This window comes from Aspergillus fijiensis (assembly GCF_003184825.1).
Source record: "Aspergillus fijiensis CBS 313.89 unplaced genomic scaffold BO72scaffold_23, whole genome shotgun sequence".
NCBI lineage: Eukaryota > Fungi > Ascomycota > Eurotiomycetes > Eurotiales > Aspergillaceae > Aspergillus > Aspergillus fijiensis.
In genome coordinates, this window is record NW_024468999.1 from 74,764 (window position 1) to 98,384 (window position 23,621).

Here is a 23,621-nt window from a genome sequence, read left to right on the forward strand (position 1 = left end):
ATGAATCATGCGAGACAATTATCGGGGTCGAGGATAAGGTACTAGGTACAGTAAATCCACTCCAAAGCGCCTATATCCCTAGTAGTCCTGCCTGCGTAAGCAGCTTGATCCCTGGTACAATAGGGTCACACCGAACAGCCCTAGAACCCCATCCTTATCCATACAAGACAGAAATATTATCAACCCCATCCCGCACTCCCCGTAAAGCCCACCAGCGACCCTCTCGCCACGTTGCTGTAAGGCGTGCCTCCCTCGCCGCCCGCCACCAAGTGCTGGCCCCGGCTGGTGACGATATCGATTCCATCCACGCGCTACACTGCCCGGATACTACATTCCGTCATCGTTTCCTCGGTCGCGAATGTCAGGATCTTGAGCCGGTCTCCGTCCTGCGGGTGGTTGTAGAGCCGTCCGCGCTCGTCGTTGAACCAGATGATACGCAAGCCCGTGATTACCCATCATCCCGCTGAGTCGCCGCTCGCGCGGCCCTCCCAGATTTTCAGAGTTTTCACAGTCGTGGCGTCGTGGTCTGGATAGACGGAGAAAGGGGTGCCTGTGTTGCGGCCGTAGGTGTCGGTGCGGGATATAATTGAGTTGGGGGCCGACGGTGTGTGGCTAATTGCATACTGTGGAATACGTATTAGCATCTTTATGTTAACGGATGTGAAAATCATGTACTGCAAAGGAGCTGTTCCCGGGCACGGAAGAGGCATACTGCGTTGTCTATTTATGAGCCCAACGACCCCGCAATTATGCCGGCCCCGCTCGCCTCACTTTCTTGCTCTCGGTGTTTTATGCCATCACCCTTGTGGAAAGTACGTGTCAGCTGTCGAACAAACACAGCGTTGTCTTCCCGGTGATAATTTGGTTGTCTGTTGGTACTTGGTTGCTCTTGGCAGATAGTTGTTCTCCTTCCTGGCATGTTGGAATTAAGAACTTATAATTTGCGTAATTCAGATCTATTTGCTACAGTGAGCTCGGAATGTGACCAATATTATCTTGTCGCGGCGAACGTCCGGCAAGAATCGTACGGAAGATCAGATAACTTTACCGAGTTAGGGCTAGGCTGATGGGTCACTGAGGTTGAGAAGGCCAAGCTCCCGACTCACAGATGGACAACACCGGGGCATGATGGAAAAATCGTTCTCTTCTCGCTAGTACAATGAGACCAGAGAAGAGTTTCATGGAATAGTGGCGGGGAGTCCCTATGCTGATAAGCATCCCCCAGTGACGAGAAGCGGCTGCCAGTCTCGATGCCTAAGGCGTCAACAAAACAGATATCCAAGTAATTGGTGAGGCTAGCTTGGCGATGGCTTGTGCCCCAAGTATATATACCGGAGCTTAGTGAGATAGGCACAACCTATGCAGAGTGTGTGTTCGCTGCCGGAAAGTGGGGAGATCTTCTTAGTAGTGGTTAAATTATATGTCTCCCTGCCTAGAGCTTCGTGGCTGTCTAGAACATATTTATTGCCAGTGTGTCGATGCGAGAGAGGTCAAGAGGTATCACGGCGATCTTAGCACTGAGCCATATCCTCAGCTTTGGTTACATAATCACATGGCAAACCATGAATAGTACACAAACTTCCAAAGATAGACCAAGAAAGTGTTTACCGCTAATTTCTAGAGTGCTGGGGGAAGAAGGAACCGAAGTGCGCTCGGACGCTGTCTCCCGCAGATGCCTAAGGCTGGGTTAAGCGCCCGGGGTATTGCTGTCAACGCTAACTATATCATGGCCCGAGCACATCGATTCCGAGCCTATCGTAGCCAGACCTGGTTCACCGATATCGTGCAAAATTAGGAAGGCACACTCACCTGGATTGTAGTTGTGCGAGCATGGCGCCATTCAAGGACCTCGTTACCATTTACAACTTTGGAATTATGGTCTGGTGTTATCTTGCGTGAGGTCAATCAAAATAGTCACATATTATGTAAGGCAACATAAATGGTATCATGTGCATCTTGCTACTGAGGTCTTTTTGGAAAGATGCGTTACCCTGCACAGGATTCTGGCTCAGATGAATCAGGCTCAGAGACTACCCTGGCAACTCACTCACATGAGCTCGGGTTTCGAGCTCGCTCACATACGGACGCGCAGAAAGCTCGACAGGCCTCTGATATGATTTCGAGGGAAGCTCCTGGACAAAGGCTGGCTGATCTGAGGATGGACCGTGCCGCAAAGGTTGTCTTCTGCGCCGTCGAGAGCAGATGAAACAGAATAATCCCGCAACGGCGAGAAGGACCACCCCGAGGGTTACACCCACTCCAATCCCCACTTTGGCAATTGTCGAGAAACCAGTCGAAATATTCTTTGTTGCTTGTGCTGTAGCCTGCGTTGGGACTTGCGTGGCCGTGCCGCCCGTCGCTTGAGGGGTCGTGGGAGATAGCGTTGGGGCCGGGGTGATAGTGGTCGACGGGTTGTTGGTGGCTGTGATGGTTTCGTCACGGATGAGCGGGATTCCATCTTGCAACAGAACCGATGAGGAGGATATTGTGGTTTCAAGTGCGACAAAGTTGGTCACCAGGGTGATGACGTCTCCTGGAGAGACGGATGTCGCGCACGCATGCGTCCAATTATTGTAGAGGGTGAGACCGCTGAGACGGGGGAGACGGGAAAGATTAGAATGACTAGGTCGCACGGTTTGATGAACCAGAATGAACAGGCTTCTGCCTACCTGGGGCAACACAGGACGCCATTACGACTCCCGGTGAGTGTCTCGCCTGCCCAGCCATCGGCTAAAGTCGCTGCTGTGTGCCAACTACTCGGACAGTAGTAGCCAGGGCTGTCTATTTAACATGGCGGTCAGTGGTTAGGCAACACAACTCTAAGTATAATGAGCATACTGACAGTAATATGAGTACCAAAACTGAAAATGTGTGTACGAGGTGGCTGGAATGGTGCCTGTGGGATAGCAGGCCACGTCCCCTGACCACCAGTGTCCGTAATAAATTGTTCCCGCTGCTGCTCCTGCGCCGTCGTCGGCCGTATACATGGTCGCTGATTGACGGCATGTTATCGGAGGGGAGAATGTGTCTGTGTAAGGCCCCCTATTGTATGCCCCCGAGTATCCGGGAATGGAGACGGGTATCGATGTTCTTGTCGCGACCGTGGTTCCGTCATCGCCTGTAGCGCTCTCCATGTTCTGTTTTCACCTCTCTGAACCTTTCTAATGTGTTTGTTTCGGTGCTCGACTGACAGTGCAGGACAAAGCAAGCAAGATGACAGAATGTGGCAAGGATCGGAGGAAGAAGGCATCATGGAGGTTGATGTCCGATCCCATAGTGATAGCGCTGTGATTATATATGGTGCCAAAGCGATTGTGATGGCCATTTCAGATAGACGCCCTGGTGGATGCAGGTCAACTTAGTGCTTACCATTCATGGGACCCAGATTGTGCAATCGCCTCGAATTAAGTCATCTATTGGCCAAATAGCTTCCAGACTAGATATACTCGAACCTGTCGCTCAGCCGCGGCAAAGAGAAGGGCGCTTATCGATTACAATGGTATTCTTGGCACATCAGGTACCCCGCTCCGTCCACCTGCATGAACACATGGCGACAGGTCAAAAGATTGACCAATGACGTGTGGAGTAGCCCTGGTTATAAGTGGCAGTATCCGCGAAGAAAGGTATTTCATATATGATCCATGATAGCATTATTGAGCCAGGGAAAAATGTAGGAGTCTGGGCTTCCGCACTGTACGACCAAGTTCATGCCAAGACTGGCACTGCGTATCGGATGGATGATAAAGTTGGGTGACTGCCGTTATGATAATTTAGGCGACATCCGTACGACGAGAGGGAGCACCCTATTCACCACGGGATTAACGCAAGAAAAGGCTGCGACGGGGACAACGTACGCAAGTTGGTGCCCGAGGCAGCAAGTCCCGTTATGCCTCAGGCAGGACTCTCCGAAACGGGCTAGTGCATATCCCCGCCGGCGCTGATGCAATGGGCGAGTGACGAAAACAGGATCGCTGGAGCTCAGTCAAACTTCTTCACCTTCTTCTCACGATTGCCAATTGCTTCAATCCATATCACAATGGCGTCCATCATCTCCCGCACTAGCTTCCGTGCTCTCACGGCTCTTCCCCGGGCCACCCCTCTCCCTCGTCTGTCGCTGTGTAGCCAGCTCCCTCGCATGCAGCCCCGCGTGCAGCCCCTCCCCCGCCGCTTCCTCACCACCATTCCCCAGGAGCAACCCCGTCTTCGCCTCGGATCGAAGGGTAAGTAACCCTCTCGCCATGAGCTTTTTCAATTGACCTACTCTGACCCATCGCAGCCCCCAATTTCAAGGCGCAGACCACCCATGGCGAGCTCGACTTCCACGAGTTCATCGGCAATAGCTGGGCCATCCTGTTCTCGCACCCGGCCGACTTCACTCCCGTGTGTACCACCGAGCTGGGCGCCTTCGCCAAGATGAAGGACGAGTTTGAGAAGAGAGATGTCAAGATGATTGGCCTGGTGCGCTACCACCCCCGTCTTTGCTCACCATGACCATTAAAATCACCACGCTAACCATCCACCTCACTCTCTAGAGCGCCAACGACCTCAGCTCCCACGACCAGTGGATCGACGACATCAACGAGGTGGCCAACACCCAGGTGCAGTTCCCCGTGATCGCTGACGCCGACCGCAAGGTGGCCTTCCTGTACGACATGATCGACCAGCGCGACCTGGACAACATCGCCGAGAAGGGGATCCCATTCACAATTCGGTCGGTCTTCATCATCGACCCGGCCAAGACCATCCGGCTGATCATGTCGTACCCGGCGTCGACGGGCCGCAACTCGGCGGAGGTGCTGCGCGTGATCGACTCGCTGCAGACGGCGGACAAGAAGGGTATCGCGACCCCGATTGACTGGAACGTGGGCGACGATGTGATTGTGCCCCCCTCGGTGTCGACGGAGGACGCCAAGAAGAAGTTCGGCAACGTGCGGGAGCTGAAGCCGTACCTGCGCTACACCAAGGCCTGAGCGCTAAACCCACTGGGGCTGGACTCGGCTGAAACAGGGTAAAGACATAGGTTTCAGAGGTTAATGTAACATCACTGTAATCTAGACCAGATTTATACACGCGCAATTTTCGGACATAATGTAATTCGGAACTAGAACTCAAGCCACGATGATGACTAAAGTACGAAGGGTCTGGGTCCCGTGATTGAGGAAGATAATCAGCCACAGCCTAACCTGATGTAGAAAGGTCAATGCCGCTATCTCCGCGCTAACCCGATCTAGCAGCATCAACACAAGGATGGCTGCTGGACCAATCACGGGGCTTGATTTGCGCCGGTTTGTTTTGGTCGATGTGTTGTTTTTCTGGTTGTTGTGTTGATGGCCGGACGCCCCCAACTTTCTTTCCTCACAATCACCGTGCGGTTCCTGGCGATCCCGTCCAATCCTGTCCCTGGCTGGAGCTTACCTGAAACTAACATGCCTTGAGTACTACCTAGTAGTTCTTGTATCTCGTTGGAATTTTGTTGTTGTTTGTGTCACCGACGATACTGAGACGGTCCTGACCTCCACAACTGTCAGCTGTGACCCGTGGTACCTCCAACTATCCATCCACAATATCCTATACGTTGGGGCTGACAGGGCACTCCTTCTTCCACAAATCTCCATTCCACTTCCATTCAATATAATCCCCCTACAATCAGCCGGGAGATCCGGACCTATCACTCCACTCCCCCTCCCCCCTAATTGTCGGGACATTCCCACCGGTCAGCCCACATTCCATCCAGATCCGCCGCCACACCCGACAGTCACCCCCAGCATTCCCTTGGCTTTTCCACAAAGGTGTCCATTCCCCGAAACAGACCGATAATACCAAAAAAGTCCGTGCTCAGTGCGGATGTCTCTCCACTCGGGCAGTCGGGATCGCCTGTCCCGCCGCTCCAGCAGCCCCAGCCGCGAGCCGCCGGAGGCTCCGGACTCCACCACCCCGAGCTACTACACCCTCTCCCCGCCCCCGCGCCTGGGCTACCGGGGAGAAGACAGCTACGTCTCCAGCCTGAGTCCCAGCCTTCCCTCCGATGTCTACTCGGAGGCACCGCGCCACTCCCCACAACGTTACGATTACAGTCCCCATGAATTTGACGACCATTCCTATTCCCTCGACCACGACCATCACGATTACGACCACCCCGACAATGCAGACCACCACCTGTCGGGGTCAACCTACGCATATGAACCGCACCAATTCCCCCAAGGGACCAACCCTAACTGGATCCCGCTGCGTCCGCACGTCCCCGCTGCGGACCAATTCGAGGCCGAGGCCGGCTCCCGCGGCCTGTCGGGGATGATGACCTTCACGGAGTCCGAGCGCGCGGCGGCAATGGCCCATCATGGTGACAATGAGCATGATGATGCGATCGGTGGGGATGTGGGTGCTCAGCGCATTCCGTCCCAGCCAAGGGAACGAGCCCCGTCCTCGTCGCTGGCGTTCTGGAAACGCAACTCCTCCCCGCCGGGCGGCCAGCGCCCGGACCGGGAGACTCGGCGCCAGCGACGGCGGGAGCGGCTGGCCGCTGCGTTTGGGAGACATGGGAACTCGAACCGGGACAGCGCGGCGCAGGAGTTGCTCAGTGGGGATGCGTTGGCGAAGCTGTTGGGTTCCACGGTCGGGGATGAGGATTGTTTGAGTCATCTGGGTGAAGGGTCGCGCGACGGGCGCGACGAAGCATCGGAGCAAGGGCACGGGCAGAGGCTGCGCAAGCGTCCCGTTATCGCTGAGCAGCCGATTATGCTGGCGCCCATCGCGTTGGATACGCCTAGGGCCGGGGCGCAGAGCAGGGTGGCGTCCGGAGCACAGTTGGAGCAGGGGATGGCGGAGGTGCGGCACCGCGGGGGTGGCTCTGGTGGGAATGGAGCAGACGGGGAGGCTGCGGAGGCGACAGACGGTATGCTCAGGAAGGAAGGGGACTGGGATGAGAGGAGTCGTGGGTCCAGGTCCACGGGCCGGGGAAGTGTGGCCAATCTTCCGTTCTGGAAGAAGTGGAGAGGCACGTTCATCTTCTTCGTGGTGCTGCTCGTGCTGGCGGCGATTGCTATCCCCGTGGGGATTATCATGGCGCGGAGGGCGGACAATGGCGGGAGTTCGTCAAGTTCGGACGACGATAAGCCCGCGAATTCTAACCTCGACGGGATCAGTCGCGATAGTATTCCGGTAGGTTTCTTGTAAGGAGGACCTGGGCTCGGGTGCTGACTTGTGTGTGGTAGGCCTACGCTCAAGGAACATACCTTGATCCGTTCACCTGGTACGATACAACGGGCTTCAACGTCACGTTCACGAATGCGACCGTGGGAGGATTGTCGATCATGGGACTGAATTCGACCTGGGATGATTCCGCCCAAGCAAACGAGAACGTCCCACCCTTGAACGAGTCATTCCCCTACGGCTCGCAGCCCATTCGCGGAGTCAATCTCGGAGGCTGGCTCTCCATCGAGCCCTTCATCGTTCCCTCGCTCTTCCAATCCTACTCCTCGAGCGAAGGCATCATCGACGAGTGGACCCTCTGCGAGCGCCTGGGCAGCGACGCCAACACCACGATCGAAAAACACTACGCCACCTTCATCACCGAGCAGGACTTCATCGACATCCGCGACGCGGGGCTCGACCACGTGCGCATGCAGTTCTCCTACTGGGCGGTGCGCACCTACGACGGCGACCCCTACGTCCCCAAGATCGCCTGGCGGTACCTGCTGCGCGCGATCGAGTACTGTCGCAAGTACGGACTGCGCGTGAATCTCGACCCGCACGGGATCCCCGGCAGCCAGAACGGGTGGAACCACAGCGGCCATCAGGGCAAGATCGGGTGGTTGAACGGGACGGACGGCGCCCTGAACCGCCAGCGCTCGCTCGACATGCACGACCAGCTGTCGCAGTTCTTCGCCCAGGACCGGTACAAGAACGTCGTCACCATCTACGGGCTGGCCAACGAGCCGCTCATGCTGTCGCTGCCCGTGGCGGATGTGCTGAACTGGACCACGCAGGCGACGGAGCTCGTCCAGAAGAACGGGATCAAGGCGTGGGTGACGGTTCACGACGGGTTCTTGAATCTGGCCAAGTGGGACAGCATGCTCAAGACACGGCCCGACAATATGATGCTCGATACGCATCAGTACACCGTCTTCAATACGGGGGAGATCGTGCTGAACCATACCCGTCGCGTGGAGTTGATCTGCGAGAGCTGGTATAGTATGATCCAGGCGATTAATGTTACGAGTACCGGGTACGTTCCTCTCACCCTTTATCCCTCCTGGAGATATGGAAAGAGAACTAATCTTGCGACGGATAATAGATGGGGCCCGACCATCTGCGGCGAATGGTCCCAGGCCGACACCGACTGCGCGCAGTACGTCAACAACGTCGGCAACGGCAACCGGTGGGAGGGAACCCTCGCTTCCACCGGCGACACGATGTATTGCCCCACCGCCTCGGAGGGCACCTGCTCCTGCACCCTGGCCAACACCTCCCCCGTGGGATATTCCGACGGGTACAAGACCTTCCTGCAGACGTACGCGGAAGCGCAGATGTCCGCCTTCGAGACCGCCATGGGCTGGTTCTACTGGACGTGGGCGACCGAGTCGGCGGCGCAGTGGAGTTACCGCACCGCCTGGAAGAACGGCTACATGCCTGCAAAGGCGTACAGTCCGAAGTTCAAGTGCGGTGATGCAATCCCTAGCTTTGGGGATTTGCCTGAGTATTATTGAGGGGCTGTGCTCTTCTGGATGGGAGAGGGTTTCTGAAATGGTGTGATAGGGTATGCATAGATCTGTGGTGGACGTGGTGTTATAGCGACAAGTGTTATGTACATATAGGGATTGCTTTTGACCACGGCCTGGGTAGACGATAAATCACCTCCCTCTTTGACCACATTATCAAACGTATTGCACGGCCGTCAGGTGTACAATAATGACTACGTGAGGTTATCTGCCGAACTACCCAAGAACCACCGAGGTGGGCGGTCCGCAGCAACATGACTAAGACCTCGGGACCGCCGTCAGAAGGATTATCTGTGGACGTGAACAGCGTGACTGAAATTGAATCGGTTAGCACATGTCACGTAGAACTCTATACGACTGTTATCAGCTCGCTCGGGACTCCTAATGCAAGAAAGCCTGACGCTTAATTCCAACTCTCTGACCCTCTCAAGACTTCGTCTGCAGGTATGAACTCAGAAGCGCACGCATGCATGCGTCCTGCGTCGCTGCCAGGGCCTCTTCAACCTCCTGTCTCGATCGAACTGTTTTCAAAAGTAGCTTCGCCACACTTTGATGATCCTCAGAGCCCTGTATCGCCGCCAGGACCAGAGCAGAATGGCCCTCTTTATCCCTCCCGCTGCTATCCACGCGAGGGTCCCGGAGGAGAACCCGGACGACATCGTCATCGCCAGCCCGCGCCGCAAGCATCAAGGGCGTATGGCCGAATCTATCAGCCGCTTCAGGATTGAGCATATCACCTTTCTCCAACAGCAACTTCACAATGCCCACATTCCCTGTGAGAGCCGCATTGGCAAACGGTGTCCGGCCATCTAAGTCCGGCCGATCCAGCTCGACGCCCGGCTGAGCCGCCAACAATCGAAACGTGCCTTCGTGGCCGTTGTGTGCCGCGGCGTCGAGCGCCGACGCGCCGACCAGCACGGCGACCTGCCCAGTCATTGCTCCCAGCAGTCGGTTGTCGACTGCGCCGGTGTCCGGGTCGCCTAAAATGCCGAAGTACCTCAAGAGCCGGAGATGCAGCTGGTGCGTCACCAGATCCACGGCTGCGCCATTCTCAATCAGCAGCCGGACGATGGACTCGTGGCCGTGTATCGCAGCCCACATGATTGGGGTCGAGTCGTCCTCGCCGCGTCGGTTGACATCAACCTTGGGCCATGACAGGACCTTCCGTACGATATTCTCGTTCCCGCCGACAGCGGCATGTTTTAGAATCCCATGGCCGCTGCTGTCTATGACGTCTGTCTTGATATCCGGGTACGAAAGGAGGCGGAGGACGATCGCTTCGTGGCCCCTCGAGGCTGCCGTCGCTAGGTAGGTCATCCTGTATTCCTCAGGGTTCCGTCGGTTGATCAGCAAGTCCCCTTTCCACATCAGCTCCTCGACGACGTCCAGGTACCCTCGTTGTACGGCCATCAGCATTGGGGTTCGTCCGCGGTAATCATCCGCTTCGACGTCAACTATAGCGCGCTGCATCGCGAACCAATCGTCGTCGCCATCATCATCATCATCAGCAGCAGCAGCAGCAACAGCCCTTTCCTGATCTTTCCCTGACAACCTCCACTTCTTCTCCCGCTCAATGTCCAGTTCTAGCAATTTTTTAACAACATCAGCATGCCCGCTACTCGCAGCAAGGAAGAGCGGCGTCTGATCGTTCTTGTTCCTGTCATCCGGCTTGAATCCCTCCTTCAAGCACCACTGCACAGCATGGCAGTGACCGTACTGTGCGGCGAAATGCAGCGCCGTGTTCCCGGTGTGCAAGCAGTCGTCCATGGTTTCGTCCTCGCCTACACTCTCGCGCCGAATGTGCTCGCACAGAAGGCCAAGGGCATCGAGGTTGCCGCCGATCGCCGCGCCGTGGAGGGTCAACCCAATCCAGCCTGCATCTTCTTCAAATTTAGGCCTCGCACCCTTGGCGATCAGAGTCTTCATGTCGTCGACTCGACACAGGATTCCCGCTGCCGTCAGCGCCATGGTCAATGGATCGCTCCACGCCCACTCCGTATCATCCTCCTCTTCTCCCTCGTCCTCCTCCAGCCCATCATCATCATCATCATTATCATCATCACCATCCTGGTCTTTCTCCACACCCTCCCTCTCCGGCTTCGTCCCAGCTATCCCCTGAAACATCGCCTTAGTAAGTCCCCCGAACGCGACCACCGCAGCCGCCATGCCCTCCGTGTACGTCTTGCGCAGCCTCTGAACCTCATCCCCCTTCCCCTCCCCCTCCCGTAATGCATCGACCGCCGCATCCACAACCCCATTGACACGCTGCGCAAACTTCCTCGACACCTCATTCACCCGACGCCCCGCCCGACTCCGCTCCAAATGCCGGCTCAACAGTCTGCGGCAGAAGCGGATCGCCGGCGGCGTGGGCGGGTCACTCCGCTGCAGACACGCCGAGTCAAAGCTCTCGGTCAGAATCCGCGGATCCAGGAAATAATCCAGGATGATGTTGTTGAATTCCTCTGCCGTCATGAGTTCTCAGGTCGTTGGTTTATACCGAGTGGGGATGACATACTGCACACTAGCCTCAGCGCCAGAAAGTCCTTGACCTCGTCCACGGCCCGCGTGGAGGGCCAGTACTTGCCCCATTGGTTGGGCGGGGTGGATTGGAATATGACGTGGCGGATGAGTTCGGCTGGGAGGGTTGGGATGGCCATTTTATGTTGGGTGGTGGGGGTGTTGGTGGTTGAGCATGAACACACGGGCTTTGAAATCTAATTTGAAATCTAATCAAGCAATCCGTCCTGTCCTGCCAAGCCACTGAAATTTGACTAGGAGATCCACTGTTTGCTGCCTCAGGCAGTGAGCTTTCTTGGAACGGCCCCCTCCCCGCAGCCAGCCAGAACCACAGCTTTCTATTCTGAACTAGGTATTCTCTTACTCGTTACCAACCTTCTACATCAATCATCGTCTGCACACAATGGGGCATGATATCATACAACATCCTGTGAAATCTGTTACGCTACTTTCTCCATGTCTTGTTCCCCAATTTACTATCTGCGCGATTCGGCACTTGCCGCAGCGATCAGACAGATCTAGCCCGATCCACAGCTTGTTGTCGCGGGTTTTGCTCAGCCATGGGTAAGTAAGCAATGTGTCTTACCTCCCTCCAGCCAACGTGGATTTTACGACCGCTGATCCGTTTTGCTCGATGGAGGTTTGCTTACCAGGGGAGAGCCTGCGTGGTTGTGACAGCTGTACAGGCTTTGGGTACATTTGTATACAGTCATGTTCCCGTTTGTACGTATGTTAATGAGTATAGGTACATAATGCTTGCCACTCTTCCCACTGCAAACGAAAATAGGCCCCCCTGGAATAGTAATCATGCCGACATTCATTGACGGCCGTGAATCCCCATTGAGCATACAGTGGCCTGCTGTGCACAACCCTCTTCATTCTGTGGGGGATGAAAGACAAGCAGGGAGCAACCAAAAAAGCTCGATTATGGCAGCGAACTCGTCAGTCTGAGCACGATTCTGATTCCAATCGAGGCTGGTGCAGCATAAAGCATAAATCGACCCCCCTCTACGCTCCGGAGCCTCGCTCTTGTACCTTGGCAACGTCAACATCACCTCATGATAAAGATAGGAATCCTTGCCTAGACACATGTTCGTTTTCTTCGTAGCCTTGTGTTGGGCAAGGGTTTCGTTCTCCAGCGGAACAACTACAGCAATAAAAGCACGTGATTTAGCGCGGGCGCCTACCAGGGCGATGGTGTTGTTTGCTTATCACAGCGCCGCGGATGGGAGTAATTTCTGCAAATTGGGTCAGTCAAGTTGGAGCTAAAGCGGCCCTGAACTAGAGGCTTGTATTATTGGCGCTCAGAGTTAGTGCAAATTTAGTGCCATGTCTTGTCTTGCCAGGGTACCATGTAAGCGAGTGGGAGTGTCTTTGATCAGTGAGACAAGTTCTGGTAAGGTTAAACTCATATTGGCTAAAGCTGTCACGGCTTGGCGCCTGGGCTAATTAAAGCAGCACCCACGTGCAAAGTAAGCCCGTAGGCATCCAGCCCAGACCCTGACTGACCGGTTTCCATGTCTCTCTCGCTCTCTCAAATATCACATCATACCCACGTTGCTCCGTCTGTCGCCCCACATTACACTTCTCTTCCAAATGCTCACTCACTTTTATTTCCCGCTATTACTCACTTCTTGCTGGTCAACATGACTTCTTCTCGATATATGCGTTTTGTTCTTCTTACAGTCCCTGTCCTTTTCTTGATGTTCCTTGTGTCTCGGAATTGGGATGTATTACCCCAACCATTCAGTCATGGCAAACCGGATGCCTCGTTAGGGTTATCTGAGCATCCTACGCCACCACAAAGCAGCGGCAACAACAACGACCATAGCACCAACAGCCAAACAGAACCGACCAGTCTTCCAACCACTCCCCCCACCACCCTTCCCAACTCTCACCCCGACACCGTCAACACCGCCATCGCCGGCATAACCGACAAAGTCTGGCACTCCTCCAAGACCCCCGAGCTGAGTGCCGACCAAACCGGCTGGATCAACAGCTGGCTCTTGAAGAACCCCGCCTTCCGCCACGAGCTCCTCACGGACGGTTCCGCCCTCACCTTCGTCCGCACCCGCTACGGCGCCACCCGCCCGGACATCGTCGAAGTGTACGAAAAGCTCCCCATCCCCATCCTCCGCGCCGACCTCCTCCGCTACCTGATCGTGCTGGCGGAAGGCGGCATCTGGAGCGACCTCGACGTCACCTGCGACACGGAGGTCGCCGCCTGGGTGCCCCCGGAGCACCAAACCTCCAACATCGACATGATCGTGGGGCTGGAGTTCGACTTCGGGTGGCGCGGCGCCGGCACCGAGGTGGCGTCGCAGTTCTGCAACTGGGTGTTCGCGGCGCGGCCGGGGTCCCGCAATCTGGCGGCGGTGGTGGACGCGGTCGTCGCCAAGTTGAAGGAGATCGCCGCCCTGAACGGGGTGGGCGTGGACCAGTTGACGCTGGAGATGTTGCCCGTCGACGTGGTGGATGTCACGGGCCCGAAGATCATGACCATTGCGCTGCTGGATGGGTTGAAAGGGTTGCTAGGAAGGGTGGTGGACGATCGGGATTTCCACGGGATCAAATCTCCGAAACTGGTCGGGGATTTGTTGATTATGCCGGGGAATGCGTTCGCGGCGGCGCAGAATGGGTTCCCCACCGATCAGAGTCCTGCGTTGGTGAGCCATCATTATGCCGGGTCATGGAAGCAGGCGGATGCGGAGGCTAAGGAGAGGAAAAAACAACAGGAGCAGCAGCAGGGGTAGGATCTCCAAATGTGTATAATGAGATTAGGTCTTTGTATATGTAAATCTATGATATCCGAAATGCCAACATGGGAAGAATCTAAGAAACATCGCTCAGAAGATGTCTTCCATCTACTCAATGTTATGATGCGTTGATTGCTACCCGCTGGCCTCAGGATGATGCATCGATGACCCGCTTGTAGAATCGTAGAATTTGACCTTGGCTAGAGCTTCAGAAAGGAAATTAATTTTTTATTCCAGAGCGATCGGAGCCCATGCAGAATCATTAGCACTGCTTTTATAGACCTCACTCAACCGGGGAAAGGCAGCTCGTGTGCAGCTGAAATCAGCTGGCGGAGTGAATGATTGAAGTGACGTCATGATGCACAGCTCACTCTCACATCAGCTCGTATCTCCATCCGCTATCAACAAAGAAGAGTCGGTTATATAAGGCCTGTAATCCCTCCTCCCCTATGATTTTCATCGCCATTGAAGTTTTCTACTTCGAAACAAAATGTCCGTAAAAGTCCAAGCCGAGTCGGTTCTGTATGTGGTGGGCCTGGTGGGCATGCTAGGGACCTGGGGCCGTTCCGCGCTCGACGGCTCCACTGCGCTTCTGTTACGGGCGCTGGATGGCTCTAAGCCCTACATCCTTCCCGGAACGGAGGCCACTCTGCGTAGCACCTTCACTGGCATTCGCTACCCACTCGATTGCACTCTTTCGGTGCTGATTGCTTTCTGGTACGAGGCTGTCGATGGTTCGCACCCTGCTGCCTCGGCAGTGAGTCTCTATTTCCTCGGACAGCTGTTGCCGTGCATTGCCATCGCCTACGTAAATGGTCTCCGGGGGCAGAAGCCGAGTCTTCTGAAGTATGTACATCCCCCCGCTCTTATGTCCGTTGATGATGGTAACCTTCACAAAAGCTGACATCTATGGTCTGTGGGTGGAGGCCGACCCTCTGGCTACTACTCTTCCAAGGCTGCACCATAGGCTCGACCGGCTTCCTATGGGCCCTGAACTATATCGCTACCTCTCCCACCGTCCGCCCCTCCAAGCAGATCAATCTCAACACTCTCCAGCATACCTCCACCATCTCATCCTTCGCGCCGCTGGTGAAACACCTCCTCTTTCCCGCCATCGTTCTCAGCTATCTTGTCCCCGCCGCCCTCATGACCCTCCCCGTGGCCAGAACAATCAGCAACAGCAGCAACTTCCACCAACTCGCCATCGTCGCCTGGAATATCTATCCCCTGCTGATAATCGCATCACTGTACACCCTACGACCTTTCCTTAAGCTCATCGCCCCTGCGGATACCACCCAAACGACCCCAGCAACCTCCAAAAAGAACGAAGCACACATCCACTCCATCCGAGCAGCCACCATCCCCGCCCTCCTCTTCAGCACACTAATGCACATCTCCATCGTGGCCGTCTCTATCGCCACCGCTCTCTTCCCGACTGTGTTCCAACCTGCCTACCGCAGGGAACTGCACCCGACCGCTATCTTCATCCCACCCTTGGCCATCGGCCCACAAGCCAAATCACCCGGCGACGGAGTGCGTGGGTTCTTGCTCTGGGACCAAGTAGCCGGGTACTCGACGGTCATGATTGTGGTGATGCTGGAACTGCGGAGTGCGTGGGCGGCGAAGGGGTGGGAGTTTCGCTGGCAGAGGATGATTCCCGTCGCGCTGGGAGGGTCGTTGTTGTTCGGACCGGGGAGTGTATGCTTGCTTGGGAGCTGGATGCGGGATGAAGTCTTGTTTGGGGGCTGGGGTCAGGAGGTTAAGCAGGTGAGGAAGGTGGGGTGAGAGATTGAGGTTTTGATGGGTAGATTGTTGTGGTTGTTGAACGAGATGGGAGAGAGACTGTCATATTACCGGATGGCTGGGGGCATTCGCGAGGATGTTGCTGACCAGTCCGGACAGCGACCGGCGGGATCGGGCTGGGCAGGGTAGAGGAATCAGCGTTGGGTCACGCATCTGACAAACGCTTACTCAATACTTTGATTATGTATGAAAGAGTGAGGGGGGTGTGCTTGGAAAATTAAAGGATTTGGAACAGTGGATGTATTATCCAGGGCAGATGCTGCTAACTGGTAAGCTTGTAGTCTCAGAGGGAGCTTCACACTGGGAGGATGAGCAATGGAACTCGCTAGCAGTGTAAGGCTGAATCTCTCTAAGTTGGCTTGCTGTATCTGAAGTATTTTGATAGCAAATATCAGCCGAGTTTGATAAGATACCGCAGAAATGGAGTTGTTGTTGAATGAGCCGCCCTCGGCGTATACCACGTTGGAGACGGCGGTGAATGTGGGGTTCGTGAATGGTGGGCAGGGGGTGCGGATGCGGGAGTCGATGAGTACGACTGCAGGGCCCGAGGTTCTATTATGTCTATGTTTAGTTGGGGAGTGTGTACCAGTCGGGTTAATGGACTTGGGGTTGAGGAGAAAGGCTGGAGATGACGGAGGGGCACTAAGATGCTTGGTTTTGGCGGCATGCATTGCATGCGATCTCGGGTACGCAGTACATTAACATTATGGTCCTTCCCTCGTTGGCCAGATATTTTGCTACCCAGCGACGCTACTTGAAAAATTTCCAAGTATTTCCCTCTTTCTAAGCACAGCAAAGAAAGCCTGCGGGCACTCTTCATATTTCTCTATTTATCGCAGCCATGTTTGCTCTACTATGTCTTTCAATCCTTAAGCCGAGTTCCGGCGTTGGCTGGCCAGAGTTGGGAGCGATAAGATTGATAAGGATCCGGCTTGGCCGCGCATCCGATCCTTCCCCGAGCGATGGGGCAATTGATCTTCAAAGGTCCGATACTCTTCGATGAGACTTACCATTTATGCAAACCACGTCGAGATCGCAAGAATATCTTAGCACTGCCCCTATACCACTGACCGAGTCGCTCGGTGCAATCCGGATCGGATCGATCTGCTCGATCTGGCTAGGGCATTTGCACGAGACGGTCGGGCAAGATAAGCCTCGGAATTCGGAAGGAGATAAGATGGCCCGGAACCTTGAGACGAGGCGCGCGAACACCGAAGATTTAATCAGGTTGGGTGTGGGATACCTCCGTCAGAACAGACATCCTCTTGCTGGGATCATTACACGATTTTATAACCTAAGATTGAACTTGATCAGGCCTTTTTTCGTACGTTCGGAGCGGATATCGTTAAAATGAGTGCCAAAATTGCCTAAACAGGCAGTAAACGGGAGAGATTGAGCCACTTGGAGGCGGCATACATTATCTTTCATTGTGCGCATAACGGACAGCTAGCAAAGCAATACATTGAGACCCTACAACCGCCACAACCCAATCCGCGCGGGTGTTTCAAGACAACCCGGAACCTCATGCTCCGGAGTCCTTCGATTGCAGCCAAGCCCGAGAACCCGGGCCGCGGTGCGCGGCTCTCTATGGACCACCCTATCACCCTTCGTCGCATTCCATACACGGGGACGTGCCCGCGACAAATGTCAATGTCAAGCACATCCGTCTTACCCGGCACGTTAAGCATCACCCTAAATAGGTGAAGCTTATCAAAGTTAGTGGGGCTTGTTGTCACTCTCTTTTCCTAATGATCCTACCTCACGATGGGGGAAGATGGTGCCGAGTTCCCGTGGTGGATACTATATCACTAAACATTATTGTCCCAAGTTGCCATAACAGGTGCAATGGGTGAGAGAGGTCCCACAATCAACCCGTTTCGCGTCTCGAAATGGGACTAGCGGCTTCATGAGGTGAGGATGAGATCAGGACACCGACGTTGACATCAGTCCACACCTATATGTTGCCCCAGTATGGCGGGACCGGAGAAGGCCAGGCGCCCTGAGCATCAAGGTCCGCAAGGGCTACTGGCCCGAACACACCTACACCGAGGCCGACTGGAACCCGGAGACGTACGAGCAGGCCAAGACCGCCGACGGGCCTACGGCCTACTGCGCCTCGAAGGCGCTGGCCGAGAAAGCCGCGTGGGAGTTCGTGGCGCGCGAGAAGCCCAATTTTAGCCTGTCGACGATCTGTCCCCCGATGATCTACGGGCCGGTCGAGCACCACGTCGCGAACATGGATCGCCTGAATGAGAGCGCCGCGGACGTGTACCGGCTCATGAACGGGAGTCTGAACGAGATCCCCCCGACCGGGTTCCCGGCCTGGGTCGATGTTCGGGACGTGGCGGAGGCGCATCTGCGCGCGTTTGAGGTCGACGGGGCGGCTAATGAGCGGTTCTTTGTGGTTGCCGGCAATTTTGATTACGCGCAGGTGTGTGAGATTCTGAGGACCAAGGTCCCTGGGATTGATACGGCGAAGGTGCCTGAATGTAAGGCGGCGCGGGAGGTGCCCCAGGTGTATGGGGTGTCGAATGAGAAAGTGCGCACGCGGCTGGGGATCGAGTTCTATTCCTTGGAGGCAAGTATCAAAGATACGGCAGAGTCTTTGTTGAGACTCGAGAAGACGCTAGGGCAGTGATGGCGCCCGCGACTGAGGATCTTATGGCTATAGAATGGTACAATAATGACAAAGTGACTATGACTGTTTATTGGCTGCATTGGTTTGTCACCAGTTTCAAAAACAGTAAACGCCCAGGCTATTGTGTTCTGATGCCCAGTCAGAATCAATCGTTGCAACGGTAAATTTTTACGCGCGGAGTAGGCTACAGTGGGCGGACAATGGTTCAGTCGACACAGACATTGTTCGAAGAACGATAGACAAAGAGGGGCAGTCGAAACAGAGGGATGAGAGACAGCAGAAGCTTTCCATAAGCATATGTCTCTGTCTTGAGAGTCGTCAAAAGATCTATTGATCAAGGCAAAGAACGACACAAGAAGAGCCACACACAGAGGGAACAGCATCGGCCATATAAATCTAGCAAGCCCCCCGCCCACAACCAGTCCCATTTCCTTGCTGCCAACACCTTCACCACAACTCAACCTGCCTCCCGCTTGCTCATCAACACATTTTCGGCCTCTCGCAATCTGTGACCATCCAATCGTGTTCATCGTACAAAATGGACCACGAACTCGAAAAGGGTCTTGGCCATGACATTGAGGCTAAGGCTCCGTAATTCCGTCGGCGTCAGCGCAACTCGCCTTTCTTGACTTTAGGGGAGGCGACTACCCAGCGTCAAGCTATCGTAGCGTATATTTGTGCTTTATTTCTGATGATTGGGTTCGGTAGTTTTGTGACTTACACTATCATGCGGCATGTCTATGGCGAGAGAGAGGCCCGGCTCCGGGAGGAGTGTGGTTATAGCCACGAGCATCTGCAGGCGCTCTGTGGCGGGCTTGCCGAGCGGCCAATGGACAACCAGTGCTATCGGCAAGAACGCACGGCGATTCTGCTGTCGGTGTACCTGGGATGGCTCGGGATGGACCAATGGTGCGCGCGCCATTGGGCGCTTGCTGTCTTCAAGATGTTGGCGCCGCTACTACTCTTGGTTTGCGGCGCTGCATCTAAAGTCTTCGAGCATTCTTTCCTTCTCCAAGCTTTGCTCGCCGTTCTCATTGCAGCCATCCCATTCTGGTGTATGGCTAGCTTCATTATGTGGACGGTAAGGGGGGTCTACGGCTCGCCTGGTTGCCCTGGTGGTAGCGGATCGTGGAGATACTAAGGGGTCACTTTGTCGTGCCGTGATTGAACGGCAGACGGGGTACGCTTAGTACGGGAGGAAAGGCTTAATATGTGAGATTGGGCGGTTGGCAGTTGGTGATTTTAGACTCTTCTTTCCATTGTTGTGTCTCTCAATAACTTGACTCTTCCGTTGTTGAAAAAGAAGTACTTTCCTTTTAGACTACTAGTATATATTTCTCGGGGCACTCTCTTGTACTGCACGCAGAGCCCAATCATTTCTCGGCAGACGTCCACCTCTTATGATTCTTGGAATCTCCCATATCATGATGCATGCTGACATGACGGTAGGTAATTCTTATTTTTTTTTCACATCATTCTCTCTCCCCTTTTCAAATTCTGTGGGCGTGGGAATTGAGCCAGAGAGCAAAGATAGGGCAAGTCTTGGCACCGCAGTGACACCTCAGGCACCAAAGGAGCACAAGAAAAAATCTTTCTTAGAACTTGCCCCCGTTCAAACCCTTGACTCGGTCGGTAGTCTATCAGGCACCAGCAGGCATCAGCAGGCACCCAGTGTCAAACCTTGGTCCGCTGCTAACCAAATCAGGGCTGCGGTTAGGACTAAATGGCACTAGGTCGGTGGCCAAGAGGCTCAATTGAGAAAATCCGGAACAAACCGTCCAACTTTACGAGGCTAGTCGAAGGAACTAGGCTGCATTGCGGATAGCCGTATAACTAAACCCTGAAAGCGAGGCCGCTAACCTCTTTCCCCTGTCGCTTCTCGCCCCCGGCAATTTCCCACCAGCGACGAGTGCTTTTTCGTCAGGAAAGATGACAAGAGAGAACAAGAGAGAATTCATGGGAAAAACCATGAGAGGTCTCTATGTTCCGGCACTCTACCCTCTGTCAGAGGATAAAGGACGTGAGTGTGAGTTTGCAAGACGAACATGTGAACCCTGCTGAGACACATGGTCAAGATCTGATGCAGAAGTCATTTGAATCGCTTGACCCTGAAAACAAAGATGGTAAAGAGGGTCTTAGCGCCCTGACTAGAAGAGATAGACCCTTCACATCGTCCCTGCGTATGAAACCCGGCCAATAATAGCGAGTAGAATCGGCGGAGGAGCTAAAGCCAATTTCCCTTACTAGACTCGCTGTACGGCGTGACTCTACAGAGTTGAGCCTAGTGTGTTGTTCGACCCCTCGTATAATAAGGCCAGTGAGCGCCACACCCATTCTTCAATTTCTGCATGCTTCTTTAGCCATTTAGCCAATCTACCCCGGCGACCATCCACGATGGCGTCCTCACCTTCGTTTTTGTTGTTGCTGTCACTCCTTTGGATCCAGCTGTCGTCATTCGTTGCGGCAGCTCCCTGGATCGTTACTGCCTACTACCAAGAGAACGTCTATACCGAGTCCGACTACTACGAGACATATACCACCACCGAGATCGAACAAATCACCCCCACGGTCACCTCCCTGCCACCAGCCAAGTCCACCATCACCTCAGTCGCCACCTATCGCGAGTATGGCGCTTACAATGAAGTCATCAACTCCAACTCCGATATCACTGTCATCCAAGAGCTGTACCCCACCGGCGTGGGGGCTGATTACTACGACTACCTCTACGACAATGAGGACGCCGCCGACAGCACCATGTTCGTGGTCAACCTGACCTTTACGGCGCCCACAGGCTGCTCCTCGCACTGGACCACGACAACCGCGGCCGAGATCTACCCGCCGGTCCGCGTGCAGAGCCTACTCCCCTTGACCGCGGTCTCCACCTCCCTGTCCGTCGACAACAGCCAGCCCTTCCAGCCCACCACCTACACCATCGACATCGTGTACGTCGACCCGACCCAGGTCCCCAGCAACTCCCTGAGTTCCCTCAGTCAGTACAACCAACCGAGCGAGCTCTACACCGGCGACGGCTGCTACCCCACCAGTACCAGCTCCTCCAGCTCGTACGGCAGCGGCTACTACAACGGGTACTACAACAACTGGGACGACGAGAACTACAACTGGTTCCTCGACCCCGACTACTTCGGGATCTCGCCGCTGGCGCTGACGCTGATTCTGACCCTCGGCTGGATCGGTCTGTTCCTGATCCTGGGCTTCATCGAGGCCTGGGTGCGCTTCCGCCGCCTGATGACCGGCTGGCAGACCCGGCGCGGCATCCCCGTCTTCTGGTCGCTGACCATCCTCCCCGTGACGCTGTTCCTGCTGTGCTGGTTCCGCAAGGGCTACCGGGCGCGCTCGCAGGCCGACGGCGAGGTCCTGAAGAAGCGCTGGAAGGCGATGGGCTTCGGGACGAAGCTCAAGCTCTTCTTCGTCTGGGGCTTCCGCTTCAAGTACCCGCCCATGCTGGGTCCGGCCCCGGCGCGCGTCAAGACCAGCAAGCAGCCCGAGAGGACCCCCGGTCCGCGTCTCCTCGAGCCCAGTCCTGCGTCCAGTGTGGCGCCGCAGTCGAGACAGGGGTCGACGGCGGAGGCCAGTGGCGCGTTGGCTGCCGCCCCCGCTGCCGCTGCTCCCGCTGCCACTGCCGGCCCGGAGATGGCGGAAACGTCGCACTCGACCCCGGTCGCACATCAGCCTCAGGAACCTTCTGCGCATTTAAATGCGCAGGATGAAGAGATTGGTCAGGCCCGCTAGTGTGCACACCGATTTAACCTCTGTGAGGGTGTGTTGTAATGTGGATAAGCGAGTTGAGCACCACCGAGGGTGAACCCCAAACCAAGCACGTGACCTCCGCGTACCCTGATAATGGACCCCGTCATTCGTTTGCTTCTATTATACCCATATTTTAGGAATAACCTTGTAATGTCTTAATGTATCTATCACGAGCATGAATAGACTTGTTGTGGAGTCATGGTTCGACTTTCGGTATGCATAGGAGAGACCTCCTCGCTTCGTGGCCCTGCAGGAAGTGTTAAAGAACCCTGCCCCTCAGCCTTCGCCCTTAGAGGCATCTCTACTGCAGATCAGACTGGCGAACGTGTGGTGCTCTCGAGATTGATCTGATTCTCATTTGTTCCTTGACTAGCACACCTGCCATCTGTGTCCCGTGATCCTGGCGATCGATCTCGTTTACTAACAGATTCTTTCATAGCTGCTGCTCCGCAGGAGTGACAGGGCAACCGTTTCACGCCTCCCACTACAGGCATACATGATAGATTGTCTTCGGAGCATCGTATTTCTCGCCTGAATGAAGCCCTGACATGCCTTTTATCCGAATGCTGGGACATCGATACCGCAACCACATGGTCAGCGAGCGGCGCGGATGGGGCACTTAAAAGGGACAGCCATTGAAAGCCTCAGGCTAAGCGACGAGCGTAGGGAGGGAGGGATGGGAAGAGCCGATCTTCACCGCCCGTGGGCTGGGGCAGCGGAAATTCCCGCCCGGCTAGTCTGCCAGGCGTCTTTCTTTGCCCACCTTCAATGCAGGGCCTGACGTCTCACCCGCTTAGGTGAATGCTGATCTAACAAGCTATTACCCCGAAAGCATGCTGGAAACGCTCAATCATAGTACTTAGACCGTCTTGGGAATAGAACAATGGCTCAAAATTACACTCCAGAAATTCAGCCTTACCTTACAGTTGCCCATGATGTCTGTCGCGGGGTGTTTCTGCTATACTTGACGATATAGTAATAACGGGTTCACACATAGCTCGGTAAGGTGTCTGCATAGTGTTGGGATGACAGTTGGGCTGGTTGCACGCGACGAGCCGCACATGCAGACATGCCCAGAACTTTCCCCTCCATTCACATATTATCCGGCCTTGTCAGCCGCACCTCTGCAGCTTCGAAATACGAGCCCGCCACTGTTAGCTCATTTTTCTGGCTTTTCACATATACACATTACCAGCAGAGATGCATGCACTCCTGTTAAGCTTCAGTGTTATTCTGGTCAATCTTTCTCGTACAAGTGCTAGATGGATGAATGAGGATCCAGATACCGAGACCTCTCAGAGAATCTCCAACAAACATAGCCAGTCATCAGATTAAGCGCGGGGTTGACGGAAGTAACACAACCGACAACAACACACTATCCTTCTCACTCACGCCTCAGCCTTGTCTCACACGCAAACATCC

At 55.0% G+C, this 23,621-nt stretch overlaps 10 protein-coding genes across 10 annotated transcripts; 7 read left to right on the top strand and 3 right to left on the bottom strand.

The window, feature by feature from the left end:
- Window positions 1-10: 10 nt before the first annotated feature.
- On the bottom strand, window positions 11-651 carry BO72DRAFT_447993 (uncharacterized protein). The gene has a single exon (XM_040944687.1). The coding sequence runs from the start codon at window positions 642-644 to the stop codon at window positions 456-458; it is 189 nt and encodes a 62-aa protein (XP_040801224.1). The 5' UTR covers window positions 645-651; the 3' UTR covers window positions 11-455.
- Window positions 652-1,913: 1,262 nt separating this feature from the next.
- BO72DRAFT_447994 (uncharacterized protein) lies at window positions 1,914-3,264 on the bottom strand. The gene is made up of 3 exons (XM_040944688.1): window positions 2,843-3,264; window positions 2,670-2,781; window positions 1,914-2,589 (listed from the first exon to the last, which is right to left on the bottom strand). The coding sequence occupies exons 1-3, from the start codon at window positions 3,132-3,134 to the stop codon at window positions 2,031-2,033; spliced, it is 963 nt and encodes a 320-aa protein (XP_040801225.1). The 5' UTR covers window positions 3,135-3,264; the 3' UTR covers window positions 1,914-2,030.
- Window positions 3,265-3,996: 732 nt separating this feature from the next.
- On the top strand, window positions 3,997-5,088 carry BO72DRAFT_447995 (peroxiredoxin). Its single transcript, XM_040944689.1, has 3 exons — window positions 3,997-4,220; window positions 4,277-4,458; window positions 4,533-5,088. The coding sequence occupies exons 1-3, from the start codon at window positions 4,037-4,039 to the stop codon at window positions 4,968-4,970; spliced, it is 804 nt and encodes a 267-aa protein (XP_040801226.1). The 5' UTR covers window positions 3,997-4,036; the 3' UTR covers window positions 4,971-5,088.
- A 1,239-nt stretch (window positions 5,089-6,327) lies between these two features.
- Window positions 6,328-8,705, top strand: exg2 (putative exo-beta-1,3-glucanase; the record flags this gene model as incomplete). The annotated part of the gene is made up of 3 exons (XM_040941295.1): window positions 6,328-7,158; window positions 7,212-8,224; window positions 8,294-8,705. The coding sequence occupies 3 exons, from the start codon at window positions 6,328-6,330 to the stop codon at window positions 8,703-8,705; spliced, it is 2,256 nt and encodes a 751-aa protein (XP_040801227.1).
- Window positions 8,706-8,774: 69 nt separating this feature from the next.
- BO72DRAFT_527706 (ankyrin repeat domain-containing protein) lies at window positions 8,775-11,409 on the bottom strand. Its single transcript, XM_040950127.1, has 2 exons — window positions 11,233-11,409; window positions 8,775-11,179 (listed from the first exon to the last, which is right to left on the bottom strand). Exons 1-2 carry the CDS (start codon window positions 11,372-11,374, stop codon window positions 9,144-9,146), a joined length of 2,178 nt encoding a protein of 725 aa, XP_040801228.1. The 5' UTR covers window positions 11,375-11,409; the 3' UTR covers window positions 8,775-9,143.
- Window positions 11,410-12,738: 1,329 nt separating this feature from the next.
- On the top strand, window positions 12,739-14,086 carry BO72DRAFT_447998 (glycosyltransferase family 32 protein). The gene has a single exon (XM_040944690.1). The coding sequence runs from the start codon at window positions 12,752-12,754 to the stop codon at window positions 13,985-13,987; it is 1,236 nt and encodes a 411-aa protein (XP_040801229.1). The 5' UTR covers window positions 12,739-12,751; the 3' UTR covers window positions 13,988-14,086.
- Window positions 14,087-14,451: 365 nt separating this feature from the next.
- Window positions 14,452-16,012, top strand: BO72DRAFT_403972 (uncharacterized protein). Its single transcript, XM_040942248.1, has 2 exons — window positions 14,452-14,836; window positions 14,917-16,012. Exons 1-2 carry the CDS (start codon window positions 14,481-14,483, stop codon window positions 15,773-15,775), a joined length of 1,215 nt encoding a protein of 404 aa, XP_040801230.1. The 5' UTR covers window positions 14,452-14,480; the 3' UTR covers window positions 15,776-16,012.
- Window positions 16,013-16,213: 201 nt separating this feature from the next.
- BO72DRAFT_527709 (NAD(P)-binding protein) lies at window positions 16,214-18,431 on the top strand (the record flags this gene model as incomplete). Its single annotated transcript, XM_040950128.1, has 2 exons — window positions 16,214-16,322; window positions 17,764-18,431. The coding sequence occupies 2 exons, from the start codon at window positions 16,214-16,216 to the stop codon at window positions 18,429-18,431; spliced, it is 777 nt and encodes a 258-aa protein (XP_040801231.1).
- A 727-nt stretch (window positions 18,432-19,158) lies between these two features.
- BO72DRAFT_496246 (uncharacterized protein) lies at window positions 19,159-19,572 on the top strand (the record flags this gene model as incomplete). Its single annotated transcript, XM_040948619.1, has 1 exon — window positions 19,159-19,572. The coding sequence occupies one exon, from the start codon at window positions 19,159-19,161 to the stop codon at window positions 19,570-19,572; it is 414 nt and encodes a 137-aa protein (XP_040801232.1).
- Window positions 19,573-20,780: 1,208 nt separating this feature from the next.
- On the top strand, window positions 20,781-22,346 carry BO72DRAFT_107681 (uncharacterized protein). Its single transcript, XM_040938920.1, has one exon. The coding sequence runs from the start codon at window positions 20,826-20,828 to the stop codon at window positions 22,179-22,181; it is 1,356 nt and encodes a 451-aa protein (XP_040801233.1). The 5' UTR covers window positions 20,781-20,825; the 3' UTR covers window positions 22,182-22,346.
- The last annotated feature ends 1,275 nt before the right edge of the window (window positions 22,347-23,621 follow it).

Coding starts and splice junctions, on each gene's coding strand:
- BO72DRAFT_447993 (XM_040944687.1), bottom strand. CDS start 644: ATGCTAATACGTATTCCACAGTATGCAATTAGCCACACACCGTCGGCC.
- BO72DRAFT_447998 (XM_040944690.1), top strand. CDS start 12,752: ATGTCTCTCTCGCTCTCTCAAATATCACATCATACCCACGTTGCTCCG.
- BO72DRAFT_447994 (XM_040944688.1), bottom strand. CDS start 3,134: ATGGAGAGCGCTACAGGCGATGACGGAACCACGGTCGCGACAAGAACA. Junction 2,782..2,842: donor GTTTTGGTACTCATATTACT/GTCAGTATGCTC, acceptor CATGTTAAATAG/ACAGCCCTGGCTACTACTGT. Junction 2,590..2,669: donor GGCGTCCTGTGTTGCCCCAG/GTAGGCAGAAGC, acceptor CCCCCGTCTCAG/CGGTCTCACCCTCTACAATA.
- BO72DRAFT_447995 (XM_040944689.1), top strand. CDS start 4,037: ATGGCGTCCATCATCTCCCGCACTAGCTTCCGTGCTCTCACGGCTCTT. Junction 4,221..4,276: donor TCTTCGCCTCGGATCGAAGG/GTAAGTAACCCT, acceptor GACCCATCGCAG/CCCCCAATTTCAAGGCGCAG. Junction 4,459..4,532: donor ATGTCAAGATGATTGGCCTG/GTGCGCTACCAC, acceptor CTCACTCTCTAG/AGCGCCAACGACCTCAGCTC.
- BO72DRAFT_107681 (XM_040938920.1), top strand. CDS start 20,826: ATGGCGTCCTCACCTTCGTTTTTGTTGTTGCTGTCACTCCTTTGGATC.
- BO72DRAFT_527706 (XM_040950127.1), bottom strand. CDS start 11,374: ATGGCCATCCCAACCCTCCCAGCCGAACTCATCCGCCACGTCATATTC. Junction 11,180..11,232: donor GGCGCTGAGGCTAGTGTGCA/GTATGTCATCCC, acceptor TCATGACGGCAG/AGGAATTCAACAACATCATC.
- BO72DRAFT_403972 (XM_040942248.1), top strand. CDS start 14,481: ATGTCCGTAAAAGTCCAAGCCGAGTCGGTTCTGTATGTGGTGGGCCTG. Junction 14,837..14,916: donor CAGAAGCCGAGTCTTCTGAA/GTATGTACATCC, acceptor CTGTGGGTGGAG/GCCGACCCTCTGGCTACTAC.